Source organism: Coregonus lavaretus, assembly GCF_964263955.1.
Source record: "Coregonus lavaretus genome assembly, chromosome: 9".
In the NCBI taxonomy this organism is placed as follows: Eukaryota; Metazoa; Chordata; class Actinopteri; order Salmoniformes; family Salmonidae; genus Coregonus; species Coregonus lavaretus.
This window is the reverse complement of record NC_139996.1, coordinates 37,278,567-37,300,411: the sequence shown is the minus strand read 5'-3', so window position 1 is coordinate 37,300,411 and position 21,845 is coordinate 37,278,567. Positions and strand designations below refer to the sequence as shown.

General features: G+C 44.1%; 2 protein-coding genes and 1 pseudogene across 4 annotated transcripts in view; 2 read left to right on the top strand and 1 right to left on the bottom strand.

Annotated features, from left to right (window-relative positions):
• The window catches only part of LOC311135343 (vacuolar protein sorting-associated protein 4A-like), a 569,660-nt pseudogene that overhangs the window by 105,165 nt on the left and 442,650 nt on the right, over nucleotides 1-21,845 (top strand). The window lies entirely within an intron of this gene.
• On the top strand, nucleotides 2,395-11,164 carry ldhd (lactate dehydrogenase D). Its single transcript, XM_084169107.1, has 11 exons — nucleotides 2,395-2,651; nucleotides 3,485-3,597; nucleotides 3,978-4,119; nucleotides 6,808-6,949; nucleotides 7,259-7,418; nucleotides 9,174-9,373; nucleotides 9,636-9,764; nucleotides 9,942-10,069; nucleotides 10,169-10,259; nucleotides 10,393-10,504; nucleotides 10,624-11,164. Exons 1-11 carry the CDS (start codon nucleotides 2,553-2,555, stop codon nucleotides 10,787-10,789), a joined length of 1,482 nt encoding a protein of 493 aa, XP_084025233.1. The 5' UTR covers nucleotides 2,395-2,552; the 3' UTR covers nucleotides 10,790-11,164.
• znrf1 (zinc and ring finger 1) overlaps nucleotides 11,240-21,845 on the bottom strand; it is a 33,843-nt gene continuing 23,237 nt past the window's right edge. Inside the window, exons 2-5 of one of the 2 annotated variants that reach the window (XM_084169121.1) lie at nucleotides 21,697-21,792; nucleotides 16,264-16,369; nucleotides 14,481-14,569; nucleotides 11,240-13,316 (exon numbers count right to left, since the gene is read on the bottom strand). In XM_084169121.1, coding sequence (XP_084025247.1) covers nucleotides 14,512-14,569; nucleotides 16,264-16,369; nucleotides 21,697-21,792 — 260 coding nt within the window. In that variant the 3' untranslated portion in view covers nucleotides 11,240-13,316; nucleotides 14,481-14,511. Of the gene's footprint in view, nucleotides 13,317-14,337; nucleotides 14,570-16,263; nucleotides 16,370-21,696; nucleotides 21,793-21,845 lie in introns of those variants that run through there. The other variant, XM_084169122.1, reaches the window with a different exon arrangement.

Genomic DNA, 21,845 nt, shown 5'->3' with positions numbered 1-21,845 from the left:
CCTAACACTTTTGTGTCATCGGCAAACTTAATGATGGTGTTGGAGTTGTGCCTGGCCATGCAGTCATGGGATAGGGACTACAGGACGGGACTGAGCACGCACCCCTGAGGGGCCCCCGTGTTGAGGATCAGTGTGGCGGATGTGTTGTTACCTACCCTTACCACCTGGTGGCGGCCCGTCAGGAAGTCCAGGATCCAGTTGTAGAGGGAGGTGTTTAGTCCCAGGGTCCTTAGTTTAGTGATGAGCTTTGAGGGCACTATGGTGTTGAACGCTGAGCTGTAGTCAATGAATAGCATTCTCACATAGGTGTTCTTTTTGTCCAGGTGTGAAAGGGCAGTGTGGAGCACAATAGAAATTGTATCATCTGTGGATCTGTTGGGGCGGTATGCAAATTAGAGTGGGTCTAGGGTTTCTGGGATAATGGTGTTGATGTGAGCCATGACCAGCCTTTCAAAGCACTTCATGGCTACAGACGTGAGTGCCACGGGTCGGTAGTCATTTAGGCAGGTTACCTTAGTGTTCTTGGGCACTGGGACTATGGTGGTCTGCTTGAAACATGTTGGTATTACAGACTTGGACAGGGAGAGGTTGAAAATGTCAGTGAAGACACTTGCCAGTTGGTCAGCGCATGCTCTGAGTACACGTCCTGGTAATCTTGTGAATGTTGACCTGTTTAAAGGTCTTACTCACTTCGGCTACGGAGAGCGTGATCACACAGTCGTCCGGAACAGCTGATGCTCATGCATGCTTCAGTGTTACTTGCCTCGAAGCAAGCATAGAAGTAATTTAGCTCGTCTGGTAGTCTCGTGTCACTGGGCAGCTCGCGGCTGTGCTTCCCTTTGTAGTCTGTAATAGTTTGCAAGCCCTGCCACATCGACGAGTGTCGGAGCCAGGTTAGTACGATTCGATCTTAGTCTTGTATTGACGCTTTGCCTGTTTTATGGTTCGGAGGGCATAGCAGGGTTTCTTATAAGCTTCCGGGTTAGTGTCCCGCTCCTTGAAAGCAGCAGCTCTACCCTTTAGCTCAGTGCGGATGTTGCCTGTAATCCAAGACTTCTGGTTGGGGTATGTACGTACAGTCACTGTGGGGACGACGTCATCGATGCACTTATTGATGAAGCCAGTGACTAATGTGGTGTACTCAATGCCATCAGAATAATCCCAGAACATATTCCAGACTGTGCTAGCGAAACAGTCCTGTAGTTTAGCATCTGCTTCATCTGACCACTTTTTTATTGACCGAGTCACTGTTGCTTCCTGCTAGAATGGCTAGCTACATAAACAACAAAAAATCTTGATGTTATATTTTGTCATGAATATTTCCTAGCTTTAGTCAGGGAGCTTATCCAATTCCAAAAATCGTGCACATTTGTTTGCCATAAGCCCTAGTACCTTGCATCTGACTATAGCCTACTAGATAAGGAATAGCCTAGAGGAGACTTGTGTTACCATACTCCCATCTAGTGGAACGATGTTATCACTATAGGCTTCTTTCCTGTCTGACATTTGCATTCAATGTGTCACTTTGTGACTTTGGCCAAATTGATAAAGAATCATGGCTTAATTAAAAGGCTCATAATAACAAATTGATAGCTAATCATTTCTGAGTACCATACTGTGATTGTTTTCAATTAAAATGGTCTGTCTGTGAGTGGTTTGAGTGGGAGGGGAAAACTGAAAACTAGCTTTGGAACTCTCTAATTGATCTATTTACTAATTTTCCGCCTGGTGTTGTCACCAGGCAGGCCAAAACTCCATCCCACCAAAACAGGCTGAAATTTCAGGAGGTCTTTTCAAAAAACGCTTACAATAAAATGGCATTATCATAATATTATTCCAACCTCAGTGTGGAAATATATATAAAATACAGGAAAATCACGTTTTTGACTGCACTGGGCATTTAAGCCGTTGCCCAAGGTCTGGCTAGTCGAGACTAATGTGTAGGCAGGTACCTGGCGCGAGGTCGACATCTGAAGTGCGATGACGCGAAAGCGTAAGAATGGCGCTGTTAACATCAGATATTCATCTCCTGAGTATACACTTTCGTTCGAGGTGTACATACCTATGTCTCCTTATTACAAACCAAGTAATCTTACTTATAGGTCTTCATGCTCTCTTGAGAACCTTGATTAACCGCGAAAACGATTCAGTCGGCAGTGGTGAGCCAGTCCAGGATGTATTGGGCCTCCCTACCAGGCCGACGGCCTGTTGTAGGCTCGTTTAGGGCCAAAGTAGTGGGCTGGGGTGGTGGGATAGTGTATAGGTGCAGGGTTAGATTGTAGCGCAATTAAAGTTTCCCCATTCCCCTTTTTTTTTGGTGACCAAAATGTGTAATCCGTACTCCGACCTGCGAAAGGCAGCAATACAACACAGCGTCGAGTCTGCCGGAAAACCACACTAAGAAGAAGAAGAAGTCTCGACGTCACCACTGTAAACTTCTGCTCCGGAAGAATACTTAGTCCATTATGAAATCACAGGCGACAGATAAGTAAACTTAGTATACAGTAGCTTATTATTTAAGAAAAGATTTCACGGTCCGACATACTGTGAATATGACCTTCGCCTTGAGATCAACGCGACGCTTGTACACTCACCTGTCAACGTCTGGTTTCGTGCAGTGTCGCACTATCAAGAAAGAACACAATTTAAAAGTGAGCATTCAATTAACTTGGTAATGTGTCAGTTTGTTCTGATATTTTGATCATACCGGTAGTTAATGTTTAAAAGCTTGATGAACTGCTTGAAATAATATTGATCTGGTTGATAGATAACCGAAATGCACGGCTGCATTTATTCTGTAGGCTAGTAGAGCCTTAGCCTTTGACCATTACATGACAGGTAAGTCATTGGACGAAGGCGTCTCCTGTTGGGGGTAGTTTTGTTCAGATCCAGACGTTCAATCTGAACATTAACATGCATCTCTTGCGCTACGGTTTTAAAAACATAAGGACCTTATATTTCATATCAGCGAAAAAAATTTCTAAAAACAAAAGGAGATGAATATCTGATGTTAGTGATTTTTTTCAAAAAACAAAAGGTTAAATTGATACACACCTTGTTATTAAGGTTAGTATGGCCATATCTCCATGTTACAGCGCTTGTTTACTGAAAACAGATGGAAGACAAGAGGCGACCACCTGTGCTAATTAGCTATCTAGCATGTTCCGAACACCTGTGTGTAATGCCGCGTTCATTACATTTACATTTTAGTCATTTAGCAGACGCTCTTATCCAGAGCGACTTACAGTTAGTGCATACATTATTTATTTTTATTTTTCAAACTGGCCCCCTGTGGGAATCGAACACACAACCCTGGCGTTGCAAACGCCATGCTCTACCAACTGAGCTACCTGCCGGCCATTCCCTCCCCTCCCCTACCCTGGACGACGCTGGGCCAATTGTGCGCCGCCCCATGGGTTCTTGTATAGTCCCCTTGTTCAGGTATGGCTAAAATGTTATTATTATTTGTGTGTCCCTGTGTTAGAATGGTGGGTGGGAGCGGGTGATCCCTGCATTCCGCTCTGTGTGTGGTGAAGATGGAGTGTCCTTGGGTGAAGCAGTCAGGGAGCAACATGGCAGAGATGAGTCTGTACACAGGTGAGCTCAGCCATCTGGCACAGAGCAGGTATGTTCTGTCTCCAACATGCACACACACATACATGTGTACAAACTCGATTTGTGTATGTGTTTCAGGGTTGGGGTCAATTCGAATTGAAGGCAGTCAATTCAGGAAGTAAACTTAAATTACAATTTAATAGTTGAAAAAAGGGCATTTATTTTCAATGACTTCTCAATAAACTGAACAGTAGAAGCTATTTAAAAAAAAAATCTAAATATTAAATTCACATCAATTCCTGAATTGACTGCCTTCAATTTGAATTGACCCAACCCTGATGTGTTTCTTGTGATGGATAGCTACAGGGATTCGGGGTGGTTCTAGGAGTATCCTATTAGTCTAAGTGATTGTTCTCTCGCAGATGTCGCCCCCCAGACGTAGTGGTGTGGCCGCGTAGTGTGGAGGAGGTCAGTGCCCTCGCCAAGATCTGCCACCACCACCACCTTCCCATCATCCCCTTTGGCACGGGCACAGGCCTCGAGGGCGGAGTGGGGGCACTTAAGGTGAGAGAGAATCAGTCTGTCAAGGAGATGTATATCAGTCTGGCAAGTTTGATTAATCTCTCTGTGAATTTATAGTCATTCCACCTCAAAAAGTACAAGAAAGAGGATTTCGACACCCGCCATCTCAGATTGTTCTGAAATCCTTTCTGTAGTTAGAAACAGGAATATGATTAGCATTCCTTGTAGAAATATAGTTTGATTTAAGCTAATTGACTGTACACAAATGAGCCATTTTAATTGATAGGATTCAGATAATCTTCAATAAATATAGTACCTAACATCCGATTCGGACCTTAATTCTTCCTAACAATGAGTAAGACAAGGAATCCAATAAAATTATAAAAAGCCACCCACAGACCCCACTCTGATCCAACAACCAATATACAGTATTGGTTATCTGTGTTTGACAAGTAGTATGGAGTAAGGCTTCTTCTTCATCCTTTGTAAGGTATTCTCTGTCAATCTGGTGATGTTTTTTTCCCCCTGTTCAGAGAAATTAGTCATTGAAGTAACTTTACCATAAATTAGTGTGAAAATACCAAGTTTTGCCCACTAGATGCCGCTATTCCTGCTACTGGCACCACACCCTTTTATCCATGTTGCTGGTGTCTTGTGTTTATTAAATAGATCACAACATTCTCTTTGCAACTTTGGGTAGAAAACCAATAGATTTTGCTCATGATGAAACTAGATTTTATGGTCATCCTCACAATTCAAGCCAGTCCTCCATGAAAGCAATTCTGTTTTTCATTCTCATAGGCTTAATTTCTGACCATGAAACAGCCCCTCTGTGTGTGGTTTATTCCCTTCAAAAAAGGTCTGGATTAGTTTGACCATTCCTGGTGAACAAGCAAACCATTAGGCTACAGCACTTCAATGGTAAAAGTCCCAAACACACACACTATAGTATTTTGCAATGGTAATTGTATTGGGTTGGGTTTAATGGTAAATGTCACTGATCACACTACATATAGAGATGTTTTCAAATAATGTTTTAGAAAAACATATGACTGCCATGCAATGGATTATATTTGAATTACTTTATTAGGGTTGTCACAACATTTTAGTCACTAGCACACAGTGGTGGTAAAAGTACCCAACTGTCATACTTGAGTAAAAGTAAAGATACCTTAATAGAAAATGACTCAAGTAAAAGTCACCCAGTAAAATTCTACATGAGTCAAAGTATTTGGTTTAAAATATACTTAAGTATCAAACGTAAAAGTGTAAATAATTTCAAATTCCTTATATTAAGGAAACCAGATGGCACCATTTTCTTGTTTTTTTTTATTTACAGAAAGCAAGGGGCACACTCCAACACACAGACATCATTTACAAACGAAGCATGTGAGTTTAGTGAGTCCGCCAGATCATAGTCAGTAGGGATGACCAGGGATGTTTGTTTGATAAGTGTGTGAATTTGACTATTTTCCTGTCCTGCTAAGCATTCAAAATGTAACGAGTACTTTTGGGTGTCAGTGAAAATGTATGGAGTAAAAAGTACATTTATTTTCTTTAAGAATGTAGTAAAGTAAAAGTTGGCAAAAATATAAATAGTAAAGTACAGATACCCAAAAAAACTACGTAAGTAGTATTTTTACTTAAGTACCTTACACCACTGCTAGCACATTTCTCCATCAAAGTTTTAGATTTGAAAGAAAAGTATTCATATGAGAATTGCACCATACGGATAGCCCTCAGACAGCTGCCATTTGTTGGACGGGAGAGCTGGGTTGAAGCATTAGGTTGCTAAGAGAAGGACAAACTGAATTGCTTTCATGGAGGACTGGCTTGACCACACAATTTATTTTCATAGTGAGCAAAAGCTATTGGGTTTTCTACACAATTTCCAAAGAAAATGTTGTGATTCATTTAATAAACCAGCAAAATGGATAAAAGGGTGTGGTGGCAGTAGCAGGAACAGTGGCATCTATTGGGCAAAACATGGTACTTTCTCACAAATGTATGGTAAATCATGCAAGTGACTTCAATGGCTAATTTCTCTAAACGGGGTTAAAAATAAACATCACCCTATTCACAGGGAATACATTACAAATGGTGAATAAGCAATACTCTAAGCCACAGCTCCATACTACTTGTCAAACAAAGAGAACTGATACTGTGTACTGGTTGATGGCGTGGGGTCTGTGGGTGGCTTTTTATAATTTTAGTGGATTCCTCATATCTCACACAATGGTAGGAAAAAGTTCAGTCCAAATCGGATGTTGGGTACTATAATTTGTTGAATATTATGTGAATCCAATTTGGGTGCTATCAATTAGCTTTATTTCTCAATAACAATCTGAGATGGTGGGTGTCATGGCTTGCTGAAATGACATGGAATGACCCTAGAGAGAAAGACTACTAGAGTGAGAGAGAAAGTTGTTTTGTGTAAAAGCCGTAATAATTCATGTTGATGTTTTTTGTTTCTCTCACAATGTTAGTTGGAATGTGTGACAGAGTAAGACAGGATGCAGTGTCATCATCTCCTAAAGGTGTCTAAATGGAGGGTGCTGTGTAAGAGGTCTTGCAAAAGGGCTCAATGCGTTGTCACTGCTGTTGTCAGTACCAAACAACGCAGGCAGACGTCTGTACAGTGCATCCCTGACCTCTAATAATGTGGGTCCTTGTATTCACAATGTTTCATTGAGGGTCGATATGAAGTATTCCTAAGTGTGTGTGTGTAAGGGCGGGGTGTGTTTCAGTCTGAGGAACATGGACAGGGTGTTGGACCTCCATCAGGAGGACTTTGATGTGAGTGTGGAGCCAGGTGTGACACGCAAAGGCCTCAACTCCTACCTGAGAGACACGGGCCTGTGGTTTCCTGTCGGTGAGTCACGTGACCTGCAATGATGACACTGCACCAACGGGCGGCCCAATAGGCCTGTCACTACACACCCGGAGTTTAGTTAATCATTGTGAAATTAAGGGGAACGTTTTTCTATTGTGAAATACGGGTCCATGGGTGGAAAATGTTGGGAACCCCTGATCTAAGTAATCATACAAACTACTTTCATGTACAATGGTATTGCATGATCGTCATTCTAGCTGGCATTTTGAGCCTTCAATTGTGAAGAATATTTGTGAAGTGTTAGGTATGAAGTCACTGAGGTGTTCTACTGTCTGTCGTCACACACAGACCCTGGTGCAGATGCTTCTCTGTGTGGCATGGCTGCCACCAGTGCATCAGGCACCAATGCGGTGCGCTACGGCACCATGCGGGAGAACGTACTCAACCTAGAGGTGGTCCTGGCAGATGGATCCATCATTCACACAGCAGGCAGGGGGCGCCGGCCAAGGTAACACTCCCAAACATGGATATATTCATGGTTATGTACAGTTGAAGTCTGAGGTTTACATACACTTAGTTACACTCCACAAATTTCTTGGTAACAAACTATAGTTTTGGCAAGTCGGTTAGGACATCTACTTTGTGCATGACACAAGTAATTTTTCCAACAATTGTTTACAGACAGATTATTTCATTTATAATTCACTGTATCACAATTCCAGTGGGTCAGAAGTTTACATACACTAAGTTGACTGTGCCTTTAAACAGCTTGGAAAAATTCCAGAAAATGTAATGGCTTTAGAAACTTCTGATAGGCTAATTGACATCATTTTAGTCATTTGGAGGTGTACCTGTGGATGTATTTCAAGGCCTACCTTCAAACTCAGTGCCTCTTTGCTTGACATCATGGGAAAATCAAAAGAAATCAGCCAAGACCTCAGAAAAAAAATGGTAGACCTCCACAAGTCTGGTTCATCCTTGGGAGCAATTTCCAAACGCCTGAAGGTACCACGTTCATCTGTACAAACAATAGTACGCAAGTATAAACACCATGGGATCACGCAGCCGTCATACCGCTCAGGAAGGAGACGCGTTCTGTCTCCTAGAGATGAACATACTTAGTGTGAAAAGTGCAAATAAATCTCAGAACAACAGCAAAGGACCTTGTGAAGATGCTGGAGGAAACAACAGGTACAAAATTATCTATATCCACAGTAAAACGAGTCCTATATCGACATAACCTGAATGGCCGCTCAGCAAGGAAGAAGCCACTGCTCCAAAACCGCCATAAAAAAGCCAGACTACGGTTTGCAACTGCACATGGGGACAAAGATCGTACTTTTTGGAGGAATGTCCTCTGGTCTGATGAAACAAAAATAGAACTGTTTGGCCATAATGGCCATCATTATGTTTGGAGGAAAAAGGGGAATGCTTGCAAGCCGAAGAACACCATCCCAACCGTGAAGCACGGGGGTGGCAGCATCATTCTATGGGGGTGCTTTGCTGCAGGAGGGACTGGTGCATTTCACAAAATAGATGGCATCATGAGGAAGGAAAATTATGTGTATATATTGAAGCAACATCTCAAGACATCAGTCAGGAAGTTAAAGCTTGGTCGCAAATGGACAAACCCAAGCATACTTCCAAAGTTATGGCTTAAGGACAACAAAGTCAAGGTATTGGAGTGACCTCAATCCTATAGAAAATGTGTTGGCAGAACTGAAAAAGCGTGTGCGAGCAAGGAGGCCTACAAACCTGACTCAGTTACACCAGCTCTGTCAGGAGGAATGGGCCAAAATTCACCCAATTTATTGTGGGAAGCTTGTGGAAGGCTACCCGAAACGTTTGACCCAAGTTAAACAATTTAAAGGCAATGCTACCAAATACTAATTGAGTGCATGTAAACTTCTGACCCACTGGGAATGTGATGAAAGAGAAATAAAAGCTTAAATAAATAATTCTCTCTACAATTATTCTGACATTTCACATTCTTAAAATAAAGTGGTGATCCTAACTGACCTAAGACATTTATTAGGATTAAATGTCAGGAATTGTGAAAAACTAAGTTTAAATTTATTTGGCTAAGGTGTATGTAAACTTCCGACTTCAACTGTACATCATTGCTTACACTGCCAGGCCTGAAACAGAAAATTACAGTTAAAACATGTTTTAGGTTTTTAATAGCTAAACACTGTGGCGTTTTCTCTCTTTCTGTAATTTCACCAGTAATGACATGTATGACCTTTGACCTTCTCTCCGTTAGGAAGACATCAGCGGGGTACAACCTGACCAACCTGTTTGTGGGTTCAGAGGGCACTCTGGGGGTGATCACCAAGACCACCCTGCGTCTCTACGGGGTGCCAGAGGCCATGGTGTCTGCTGTGTGCACCTTCCCCTCTGTCCAGGCAGCAGTGGACAGCACTGTGCAGGTACTCCAGACCGGAGTGCCCATCGCACGCATCGGTGAGTAGATGAGGTGGCCATTTACTCGTTTTTAACACAGAACTTACCTCTGCGTTCATTGTTTTCTTACAGTAAAGTGCCTGTCCATCTTAAACTGACACTGAGCAAGAGACTGATATGCATTCTTACTCAGAGTAACCAAGGGCTTTAGACACTATTTGGAGGACCTGATGCTATTTAAAACACTGACCAAGTGTTTTACCACCATCTTCTCAGAGGAGCTGGAGCCTTGTTCTAATCCAACCACGTCTGTCCTTTCCAGAGTTCCTTGATGATGTGATGATTGACGCCTGTAACAGCTTCAACTCCCTGTCCTACCCCGTGGCCCCCACTCTCTTCCTGGAGTTCCACGGCACTGAGAAGAGTCTGGAGGAGCAGGTTACCGTCACAGGTGTGTGTGTGTGTTGTTATTTTGTTGCTATACTGTGTTATATTGTTATACTGAATGTATGATGTAATTGTACGTTAAAAGGAACATCAGTTGTGATAGTTTGCTGTAAATTCGACCTGTGAGAGTGAGATTTCTTCTTATTTGTTGATGGGAAACTACTTGTTGTGGTGTGTCTAGAGGAGATCACGCAGGCTAACGGTGGGTCAGACTTTAGCTGGGCACGGGATGCAGAGACCCGCGGGCGCCTGTGGAAGGCACGACACGATGCCTGGTACGCTGCCCTGGCACTCAGACCGGGCTGCAAGGTAAGGAAGGCTCTGATAAATAATGTCTTCACTTTGTTTGTAATGACGGATCCAGTGTTGACGTAACAGAAATGTGCTGACTCCATTTTGGTCCTGCAGGCCTATTCCACAGATGTGTGCGTCCCTCTCTCTCGTCTCCCTCAGATCATTGTGGAAACCAAGGAGGACCTGATGCTAAACCGACTCACAGGTAACGGCAAGCTAACACTCAACAGACTCCCTCTTGGTGCATCACTCAGAGGATACAATATTTGTGTATGTGCATGTTACTGTACATGTTTGTGTGTGACCAGTAGTGTATTGAGGATTATTTCTCTCCTGAGGTCCGATCGCGGGTCATGTTGGAGATGGAAACTTCCATTGTATAATGGTCATGGATCCCAATGACCAGGGTGAGGTCACTAGAGTTCATGAGTTCACTGAGAGACTGGCCAGGTACTGTATGTCTCTTTCCTCCCTATATCGCCATTAATCGGCCCCTTGTTCCTGACCATGGAACTCATTCTCTCTTATCCCTGTATTTTATATTTCTCTGTTTCTCTCTCACGCTGTAGGAGAGCACTGGCCATGGACGGGACATGTACAGGGGAGCACGGGGTGGGCTTGGGGAAACGAGCGTTGCTCCGAGAAGAGATGGGACCCCTGGCCATCGAGGTCATGCAGGGCCTCAAAGCGTCCCTGGACCCCAAGAACCTCATGAATCCTGGGAAGGTTCTGTAGCTGAAGGTACTGAAGCTATCACCTTATCAGAGCACTGAATCAATGAATGAAGTGTAATACTTAGGGATGCAATACCTCTGTCTGCCACAGGGTGTCAGTTGGGTATTTTATAGCGTGACTGACAGCACAAAGGGCAAATTGTGTTATTTTTGTGTCCCCTGAAGTTCCTCAGAATTAACTGCTGGTAATTTAGATGTTATTACAATGGAACTGTTTGACTTGAAATTATTTATTTACAACAATCCTAATGCATTGTTTTGCATTTTGTTTCTGCTAAATTATGTGCCCTGTTGATGTGTACATACTGTATTCAAACTGTAATTGGCCACTTCTGATTGACAATGAAGTATTTTTTAATAAAAATTCCTCATCATATTGCCATGGTGAAGTTGCTCTTATGTCTAAAGATTTCTTCTTACAATCTGATTTGCTCCTTTTTAAGACAATCTTAGCTGATGCCTTGAAATAAGGTGAACACAATAACTAAATGATAAGCATTTACACACCATTTCTTGAGTAGATTTGTTAAACTTAACATTTTAGGCCTGAATCTAGTTAAGGAAATGACATGAAGAAACATGTTTATTTTTTATTTTTTATTATTATTATATTTATCATTACTCATCCCACAGATTGCACATCAAAATCATCAGACAAGTAGTTGGTACCTCAAACAGGCATCCATTCACATCCTTGGAAAAAAATCATCAAAATACATTAACTAAATAAAGCAAGAAATGAAGGTATGGCCCTTTTTAGAGTGTTGGTCAGGGCTACAGTTAGCAGGAGACGTTAAGTTCTATATTTTATATCATAACTGACTAGTAGTCTGTCTCCCCTGTGTTCCTCGTTCAGTCTGAGAAGCTAGGTGGTTGTCTGCTTGCTTAATGAATGGTTTTTGAAGTGCCCTCACAGGTATGAAGCAGATAACCCTGCAAAAATACTATTCTCTACATTTCACTCTTAGCACAAATGGAAAAAATATTCACCCGTTTGTTCAGCTTTGTTTGTTTTTTCTTCCAGAATCATCATTCTGTTATTCTTTATTCTTCAGAATGCCTCTAATGTATAATGTGAGTTTTCTGACAGATTTGGAAAAACAAATCTTGTTAAATGTGAATAAATAAGTTGTAACCCCAGAATAGCTCTACAATGTGACTGCCATGTTTGGGTTGATGGGTCATGAACACCTCCAGTACAATAAGTCACATCAGCCAACACAACCAGAGGACATGACCTAATTCAGCAGAAAGCATATGGGGCACAGACAGTCTCTTAGGCCAAGAGGCATCACACATACACATGAACACACTCAAGGCCCTTACAGGGAAATGACTCATTCTGATCAGTGTCTCCCCATCACAGCAAAAACCTGGCAGACAAAAATAAGGACAGAGTATGTCATGGTGATTTTCTGTAACTGTAAACATTAGCGAAATAAAGGGAGAAATGATACATTCACACAGGGAAAATGGACATCTAGATTGTAAACGTTTCAAACACAGACAAACACATAGTATTGTCTCAGACTTCTATTTTACCCTTTATCCAATCAGGCTCTCACACTACAGAGCATCACCCCAACCACACCACAGGTATGGTGACTGACATCATCCTCACCGCCCCAGCACATAGAAGAACGTAAACCAACGAACCCCAACTGTCCCCCACAACACACAAGCACACACCACCAAGTGTAAACGACATACCCCCTCCACACACAGAACAAGTGTAGTTTGACTGGCATCTTCAGTGCCCCAACACATATAGAAGCATAAGCTACACCCCTGACACCTCCCACACACACACACAACAGAAACAGAAACCTACACAGACAGACCCTGCCTGTCCCACCAATACTGCACCTCACACACCACTACTCCACTTTAAAGTGAAGACTTAAGAGAAGCACATGTGACTCCAGCTAATGAGTGGTTGGGTGCTGTAACTCCGGTGACTGGGGGGGGGGAAGCCTTCTATCGCATGTTCAGACAACGTCCTGGGAGTCAACCTTTCCCTGGCACACAGGGTGCATCCAGCCCAATCCTTCCTCTTCATCTTTCTCTTCATCCTCCTCTGTCTCTTCCTGGTGAAGGCCATGGGAGGGCTGGATCCAGATGAGTGACAGGGACCCAGGCAGGGCCAGACTCTGGAGGCAGAATAGAGGGCAGAGCAGGGCGCCAGACCCCCGGAAGAGCCCAGGGCATGTGGTGGGGTGACTGGCTGGCTGGCTGGGGGGGGGGGGGGGACAAGCGGCCTGGTGAGGCAGTTTGACTGGAGGGATGGTCAGCCTGGTTGGGCTGACAGAGGGCCTCGACTGTCAGTTCGCAGTCTCTAGGGCTGGAGGAGAGGGGGCAGGGAGGAGGGGCACTCTGTAATGCATGTGGAAGTGACAGTATTGGCTTGATGGTTCTTCTTTTGGTTCAGTTTGCTAGGAATTTTCTTGATAGATTGATAGGTTTTTTGATTGTTTAATTGTTTTGGTTACTTCAGTGTCCAGATATCCATGGTTGGACCATAAAGTGCCCTGAGAGATAAAGAGGTTATTTTAAATGCATAATTCACAATTACAGAATGCTATAATTTCATACCGACTGAGAATGTTAGTTTTATTCAGGGTGGTTATACTGTACATGTATGTGTGCATAAGTATGCATTATGCAGTGCATCTACACTGAGTTAACCAAACATTAGGAACACCTTCCTAATATTGAGTTGCACAATTCGTCAGGGCATGGACTCTACAAGGTGTCAAAAGCGTTCCACAGGGATGCTGGCCCATGTTGACTCCAATGCTTCCCACAGTTGTGTCAAGTTGGCTGGATGTCCTTTGGGTGGTGGACCATTCTTGATACACACGGGAAACTGTTGAGCGTGAAACACAGCACCATTGCAGTTCTTGGCACACTCAAACCGGTGCGCCTGGCACCTACTACCATACCCCGTTCAAAGACACTTAAATATTTTGTCTTGCCCATTCACCCTGTGAATGGCACACATACACATTTTACATTTTACATTACATTTACATTTTAGTCATTTAGCAGACGCTCTTATCCAGAGCGACTTACAGTTAGTGAATACATATATATATTTTTTTTTTCATACTGGTCCCCCGTGGGAATTGAACCCACAACCCTGGCGTTGCAAACACCATGCTCTATCAACTGAGCTACATCCCTGCCGGCCATTCCCTCCCCTACCCTGGACAACGCTAGGCCAATTGTGCGCTGCCCATGAGTCTCCCGGTCGCGGCCGGCTGTGACAGAGCCTGGATTCGAACCAGGATCTCTAGTGGCACAGCTAGCACTGCGATGCAGTGCCTTAGACCACTGCGCCACTCGGGAGACTACACAATCCATGTCTCAATTGTCTCAAGGCTTAAAAATCCTTCTTTAACCTGTCTCCTCCCCTTCATCTACACTGATTTGAAGTTGATTTAACAAGTGACATCAATAAGGGAGCATACCTTTCACCTGGATTCACCTGGTCAGGCTATGTCATGGAAAGAGCAGGTTTTCTTAATGTTTTGTACACTCAGTGTATATGTTAGTGAGCTATTTTGAGAGCATGTTCTCATCATATTACTACTACCTAGTGACACTGAGTGAGTGTCCTATTTGGATCATAATGTTCTTGTAAGCATCTCCTGTCCCCAGTCTCCTGTGTGGAAGAGAGGAGATGCTCTCACCTTGAAGGAGTAGTAGGAGCACAGAGGTCAGTCAGTCTGAAGGATGCTCAGGGCAGGACCGATTAATCTCAAACCAGGAGTCTATACAGCTGGAGAGGAAGAGGAGAGAGGACACCACCATGAATGCATATATCTCTCTGGCCTCAGTTACGGTACATCACTGAGGCCTAAATGTATTGCCCCACTGAGTATAATTAATCTAGTGGTCATTTCAGGCTGTGTGAGCCTGTGTGCGTAGTGTACAGTGCATTTGGAAAGTATTCAGACCCCTTGACATTTTCCACATTTTATAACGTTACAGCCTTATTCTAAAATGGATTAAATAATTTATTCCCCTAATCAATCTACACACAATACCTCAATGACGAAGGCGAGAACAGGTTTTTAGAATTTTTTGCAAATTTATAAAAAAATATATAAAACAGATTCCTTATTTACATTAGTATTCAGACCCTTTGCTATGACACTCGAAATTGAGCTCAGGTGCATCCTGTTTCCATTGATCATCCTTGAGATGTTTCTAAAACTTGATTGGAGTCCACCTGTGGTAAATTCAATTGATTGGACATGATTTGGAAAGGCACATATAAGGTCCCAAGGTTGACAGTGCATGTCAGAGAAAAAATCAAGCTATGAGATCGAAGGAATTATCCCTAGAGCTCTGAGACAGGATTGTGTCGAGGCACAGATCTGGGGAATGGTTTGGCCGCCAGCCAAACTGAGCAATCGGGGGAGAAGGGTCTTGGTCACTCCACCAATCAGGCCTTTATGGTAGAATGGCCAGACGGAAGCCACTCCTCAGTAAAAGGCGCATGACAGCCCGTTTGGAGTTTGCCAAAAGGCACCTAAAGGACTCTCAGACCATGAAAAACAAGATTTTCTGGTCTGATGAAACCAAGATTGAACTCTTTGGCCTGAATGCCAAGCGTCACGTCTGGAGGAAACCTGGCACCATCCCTACGGTGAAGCATGGTGGTGGCAGCATGTGGGTATGTTTTTCAGCGGCAGGGACTGGGAGACTAGTCAAGATCGAAGGAAAGATGAACGGAGCAAAGTACTGAGAGATCCTTGATGAAAACCTGCTCCAGGGCGCTCAGGACCTCAGACTGGGGCAAAGGTTCACCTTCCAACAGGACAACGCAGGAGTGGCTTCGGGACAAGTCTGAATGTCCTTCAGTGGCCCAGCCAGAGCTCGGACTTGAATCCGATCAAACATCTCTGGAGAGACCTGAAAATAGCTGTGCAGCGCCACTCCCCATCCAACCTGACAGAGCTTGAAAGGATCTGCAGAGAAGAATGAGAGAAACTCCCCAAATACAGGTGTGCCAAGCTTGTAGCGTCATACCCAAGAAGACTCGAGGCTGTAATCGCTGCTTCAACAAAATACTGAGTAAAAGATCTCAAATATCACATTTACATAAGTATTACGTTTTTTATTTTGTTTAGATTTGCTAATATTTCTAAAAACCTTTTTGCTTTGTCATTATGGGGTATTGTGTGTAGATTGATGAGGGGGAAAAAACAATTGAATCCATTTTAGAATAAGGCTGTAACGTAACAAAATGTGGAAAAAGTAAAGGGGTCTGACTGAATACTTTCCGAATGCACTGTACAGTCCGGACCAGGAGTTGAGGCTGAGTGTGCATCAAATGGCACCCTATTCCCTATGGTGCACGACTTTTGACCAGAGCCCTATGTGCCCTAGTCAAAAGTAGTGCACTATATAGGGAATAGGGTGTCATTTGAGATGCAGCCTGAGAGCTTAGTCGTACCTCAACCTCACCTTTTGTGATAGATGCAGAGACAAGGCAGTCTGGCGATGGTGTCTCCTTGCTGCAGCTCCTCCAGACAGATCACACATTCCCCGGCATCCCTCGCTAGCACGTCATCTGGGACACACACACACAGGCAGACACATGCACACAGACGCACACAGGAAGTCAGGCACACACACAAACACATGCACACACACAAAAGAAAGCAAGACAACTGTGAGTGGCAATGACACATCACATCGTACCAAATTTGAAATAGCGAAGGCAGTGTGTCACTGCCACAAGAACAAAACTAAATCAGTAAAACACTGGAGACTATTCCACTACAGCAACAATAGAACAGAAACACCAGAATAGAACAGGGCAAAAGAAACGCAGCTGTGCACTCTGCTATTCAGGTGGAAGAGCATCCCAGTCAGTGCGTCAGAGGAGAGGGAGGACCAGGCCTGGTCTGGTTGCTGCTGTGTAAAACAAACAGCAGGGGGCACCATTGAGCACAGTCTGGTCTGGACCAACACTACCAGAGAAGAGGAGGTGAAGCGAGAGGGTCCACTCCCGTCAAAATCTGCCCACGCGGGAATACAGCGATAAGCAGACCGCCTGCCTACCCGCCCTTTGGGACAGCGACTCCTATTTTTAGAGGGGAGACACGACCGTCTCACACAGTATACACACAGTATCTCTGACAACTCACTGATGCAGGGTTTTACCGGCTTACACCGTGCCAACACATCATTGTTTGGCTTCTAGACCCCACATGGCTCACAGTTACTGTCTCTGTGCAGAGGCAGACGGTACACGAACCAGGAGACTGTGTTGCTGTGTGTGTGTGTATGAGCTGTTACTGGAAACATCCAGTCATTTGTTCAGCAAGGTAATGATCAGCAGGATATGACACGTTAGCTCATACCCCAACAGTGAGTCACTGAAACACACATGTTGCAACAGCCAGTGTTCTTAGAATAAGACATGGTGGATTCCAGTAAAACCTAGTTTTAATTTAACAGGAAATGCTGAACTGCAGAGTGCCAGAACCGAGTAGGAGACCAGACCACATCCTGTTACAGCAACTCACTACTTTCCCTGGAAACACTTGTGTGTGTGTGTGTGTGTGTGTGTATGCGTGTGCACATCTTTCTTGTCATGACTGTTTTGTTTGAGTGAGTGTGTGGTTTTAAAACAAAGGGTAGACTTAAGCAATAAGGCCCGAGGGGGTGTGGTGTATGGCTAATATATATCATGGCTAAGGGCTGTTCTTAGGCACGACATGAAGCGGAGTGCCTTATTGCTTTTATAAACTGGTTACCAACATACACTGAGTATACCAAACATTAGGAACACATTCCTAATATTGAGTTATCAACAGCCTCAATTCTTCGGGGCATGGTGTCTACAAGGTGTCAAACAGTTCCACAGGGATGCTGGCCCATGTTGACTCCAATACATCCCACAGTTGTGTCAAGTTAGCTGGATATCATTTGTGGTGGTGGTGGAGCATTCTTGATACACACAGGAAACTGTTGAGCGTGAAAAACCCAGCAGCGTTGCCGTTCTTGACACAAACCAGTGTGCCTGGCACCTACTACCATACCCTGTTCAAAGGCACTTTCTTTGTCTTGCCCATTCACCCCCTGAATGGCACACACACAATCCATGTCTCAATTGTTTCAACACTTAAAAATCCTTATTTAACCTGTCTCCCCCCCTTCATCTACACTGATTGAAGTGTAATTAACAAGTGATATCAATAAGGGATCATCGCTTTCACCTGGATTCACCTGGTCAGTCTATGCCATGGAAAGAGCATGTTTTGTATACTCAGTGTATATAGAACAGTAAACAAGTATATTTGCGTCATACCCGTGGTATATTGTCTGATATGCACATGGCTGTAATTCTGTTTTAGCCAATCAGCATCACGGACCCAAACTACCCAGTTTATAAAAGGGGATGGTGAGGTGAACGTGATGCTCTGAACCTCTGGTAGTCCATTCAAAGCATTCAAGGAAGTGAAGGTTATGTTTTTAAATGACCCTTAATGAAACGTTTGGTTAGGTTTGGTCACTGGGTGAATACAGTATTAGAACAAAGGAAAGCGGGAGGAGGAGGGATGAGAGACGAGGGAGGGAATGTGGGGAAGCTAAGGTGAAGGGAGGAGAAGACAGCGTGAGATGGAGTGAGACAGACAGAAGACATATGCTCTGAATGTAAATCAGCTTAGCTGGCTGCCCAGTCCCATCAACCCTCTGCCTCCCCCTCCTTCTCCACCCCTCACCCCCTCTCTCCTCCAACATCCTCAATCTCGAAAACTGGTCCTCATTAAATTCATACACAGCTGTTCCCCTTCCACACTCCTGTGATAGAACAATAAGCACCCCCTCCTCCTCCCCCCGTCTCACCTCCTGCTCCTTAGCTTGTTATCCTCTTAGGAGCTATGGCTTCAGCGGCTCGCTTCGCATTATGCCAGCCTGCCAGCCAGCCAGCCAGCCAGCCTGCCAGCCTGCCAGCCTGCCAGCCAGCCAGCCAGAGGGAGGGAGTGTGCATGTTTGTGTGCATGCAATGTTGTGTACATGGGGGAATTTAGGTCTAGGTCTTCAGACTGCAATGTACAGTGCAGTATACTGTATATGTCTATATATATTTGTGTCTGTGTGTATCCATTATTATTTGTGTTAAGTTGTTTAATTCTTGTGGTTAGTTAGGTATTATGTTTTATGCTTGTGTATGTGTGTGTGTGTGTTTTCTAGGAATCTATGGGTGTTTGTGAGTTGGTTTTTGAGTGAGTGAATGTGACACTGTTTTAGTGGAAATGTGAGTTGGAGAGTGAAGGATAGGTATATCCAGTCCACGTGAGCTGACCACTGTGTTTTTTTTGGGCTACGACATTGCATGATGATATTTTAATACTTGTGGTTAAATATAGCCCTTGAAGAGAGACCGAGAGGAGAGTTGGAGGGAGAGAGAGAGAGAGAGAGTGAGAGAGGAGAGAGAAAGAGTTTGGCTTTTACAGCACAGGTGATGGCTGCCTGCTAGTTTGGAGGACATACAGAGACAGAAAGGGAAGCAAGCCATGCTTGAGAAAGCCATAAAAGAAAAGTACTTTAGTCCTATTTGATGTGTTTGGGGAAAAATGCCAAATCTCCGTTGGCAATATACTGTATGCAAATGACACTGAGTGGGAAAGGAGTTTATCTGTGAAATATAAATGAATAATTCAATAACGTCTAGATATTACACTGTCTCTTACCATTGATGGCGGACGGTGCTGTTTTTGACCAATATTAATGCACTTCTATTTCTGTATTAGCTGGGTGTCACCCCTTTGTTCATCCCATAGCAGTATCAATACCGGCTGGGGTGGACAGGAGTTCACGGGTAAAAGCACAATTAAAGACCACTGGGTAAACCACCCAAATAATGTGTGGCATTTCTAACCATTAACCAATATCCCAATGTCAATCTTGCTGGCCAGATACCCACACCTCACCCAACCCACACAAACACACACTGTATGGATCTTCTATCTCATTATTATAGACACACACAACTCTGTAGCTGCTCCACAAACAGAAACACAGTAAGGATACAGACAGACACACACACATTTATCACTGCCACTGCGGGCAGGGTGTGTGTGTGTGTGTGTGTGTGTGTGTGTGTGTGTGTGTGTGTGTGTGTGTGTGTGTGTGTGTGTGTGTGTGTAGGTATATTGGCCATGCAGAGAGATCTGCTGATGTGTGACAGGCAGCGGGCCCAGCTGATTGACAATGGACCACAGAGCATTCTGGGAAATAAGATAAGCCGCAGTCCTGTCCCTATGTGTCACTAACTCAGGGGATTGCAGAGGAGAAACAGACAGGGATAGAGAGAGAGAGGAAGAGGGAAAAAGAGGAAGAGATGGAGAGGGGGAGAGAAAGTAAATGTGTCAGAAATAAAAATTGACAGGGCAGTTGAAAAACAACCCAAAAAATGAGAGATTGCTCTTCTTTGTCCTCTTACTCTTTATCAGCCATCTCTGTATCACTCTCCATACTCTTCCATCCTTCTCAGTCACTCTCTGTACTATTCCATCCTTCTCAGTCACTCTCCATACTATTCCATCCTTCTCAGTCACTCTCCATTCTCTTCCATCCATCCCAGTCACTCTGTACTATTCCATCCATCCCAGTCACTCTCCATACTATTCCATCCTTCTCAGTCACTCTCCGTACTCTTCCATCCATCCCAGTCACTCTGTACTACTCCATCCATCCCAGTCACTCTCCATACTATTCTATCCTTCTCAGTCACTCTCTGTACTCTTCCATCCTTCTCAGTCACTCTCCGTACTCTTCCATCCATCCCAGTCACTCTCTGTACTATTCCATCCATCCCAGTCACTCTCTGTACTATTCCACCCATCCCAGTCAGTTTCTCTCTCCTTTTGCTCCTCACTATCTCAATCTGTTTCTACCCCTGTTCCTTTTCAGCCCCTCATCTGTCACCCTCTCCCTCTGTGTCCTGACAGACCTGGCTTTAAATGAGCCCCAGAAAGCAGACTGGTGATACGTGACACGTAGCCCACAGGGTCACCTTCAGCCCCAGACAGACCGTAACAGAAAGCGGTCACTCAAACAGGTAGCAGTCAGTCAGTCACTCACAGGGGTGACTAAGGCTGCAGGCAGCTATCTCAGCCAGCCACTCTGTCAATCACACAACCTGGAACCAGGCCAGCACACAGTGTCACGGGAAAAGAACAGCAGACAGGCACCCATAATGCCCTGGGAAAGCTGATTGTCTACCTGAATCGACTCTGAACATATACCTGGCTTGACTCCCTGAACATACATATGTACCTAGCTGACACTCTGAACATTTAACTGTCTCTCCTACAATCTGAGCATACTGATTACACATTAACCAAAACCAATTACAGAGCTAATGGCATACATACACTATGTATTTGGCTACTGTATGGTGCATGTAGATCAGGTTTTTCTTGTTTAGATACTGTGATTACTAAAGTACAAGCAGCTCAAGCCATTGATACAGAAATACAGGATTCTATTTCTATGGCTTCAGTCTGCATTGGACAATTCTGAACTATCATATCGAGGCATGTCTGCAGACAGACAGACAGACAGACAGTAGTAATATGGAGAGAATCAATGGAGGGAATAACACACTGCCGTGACCCCAGCTCTGGTACTAGGCAGATGGGTCATATAGAGTTCACATCTACATTCCCACAGTCACAGCCAGCATCGACATAGTAAGAGATAGGGGAGAGAGAGCATCATAGGAGAGGGGGATGAGAGGCTACGTGAGCAAGAGAGAGACAAAGGGATAATGAGAAGAATGCAGAGATTCAGAGGAGGAAAAGTGGCAAACAAGAGGGGAGAGAAGGAGAGATAAAGCACAGGATATAGGGTCTGGGGAGAGATAGAGGAAGGGTGTCTCACCATTATAGGACAGGCGGGGCTTGCTTAGACACATGATGAAGTGCACCTCCATCTCATTGGACGCCACAGACTTGGAGCAGACAGGACACTTGAACCCTGTGGAGAACGAGGTTAGACTTTAGTATAAGCACGTTACACTGGCTCTCTGG

Excerpts from the sequence above, each read along its gene's own strand:
- ldhd (XM_084169107.1), top strand. The coding sequence starts at position 2,553 with ATGACCTTCGCCTTGAGATCAACGCGACGCTTGTACACTCACCTGTCA. Across the intron at positions 9,374-9,635 it reads AGTGCCCATCGCACGCATCG|AGTTCCTTGATGATGTGATG; the intron begins GTGAGTAGATGA and ends TGTCCTTTCCAG. Across the intron at positions 10,505-10,623 it reads TTCACTGAGAGACTGGCCAG|GAGAGCACTGGCCATGGACG; the intron begins GTACTGTATGTC and ends CTCACGCTGTAG.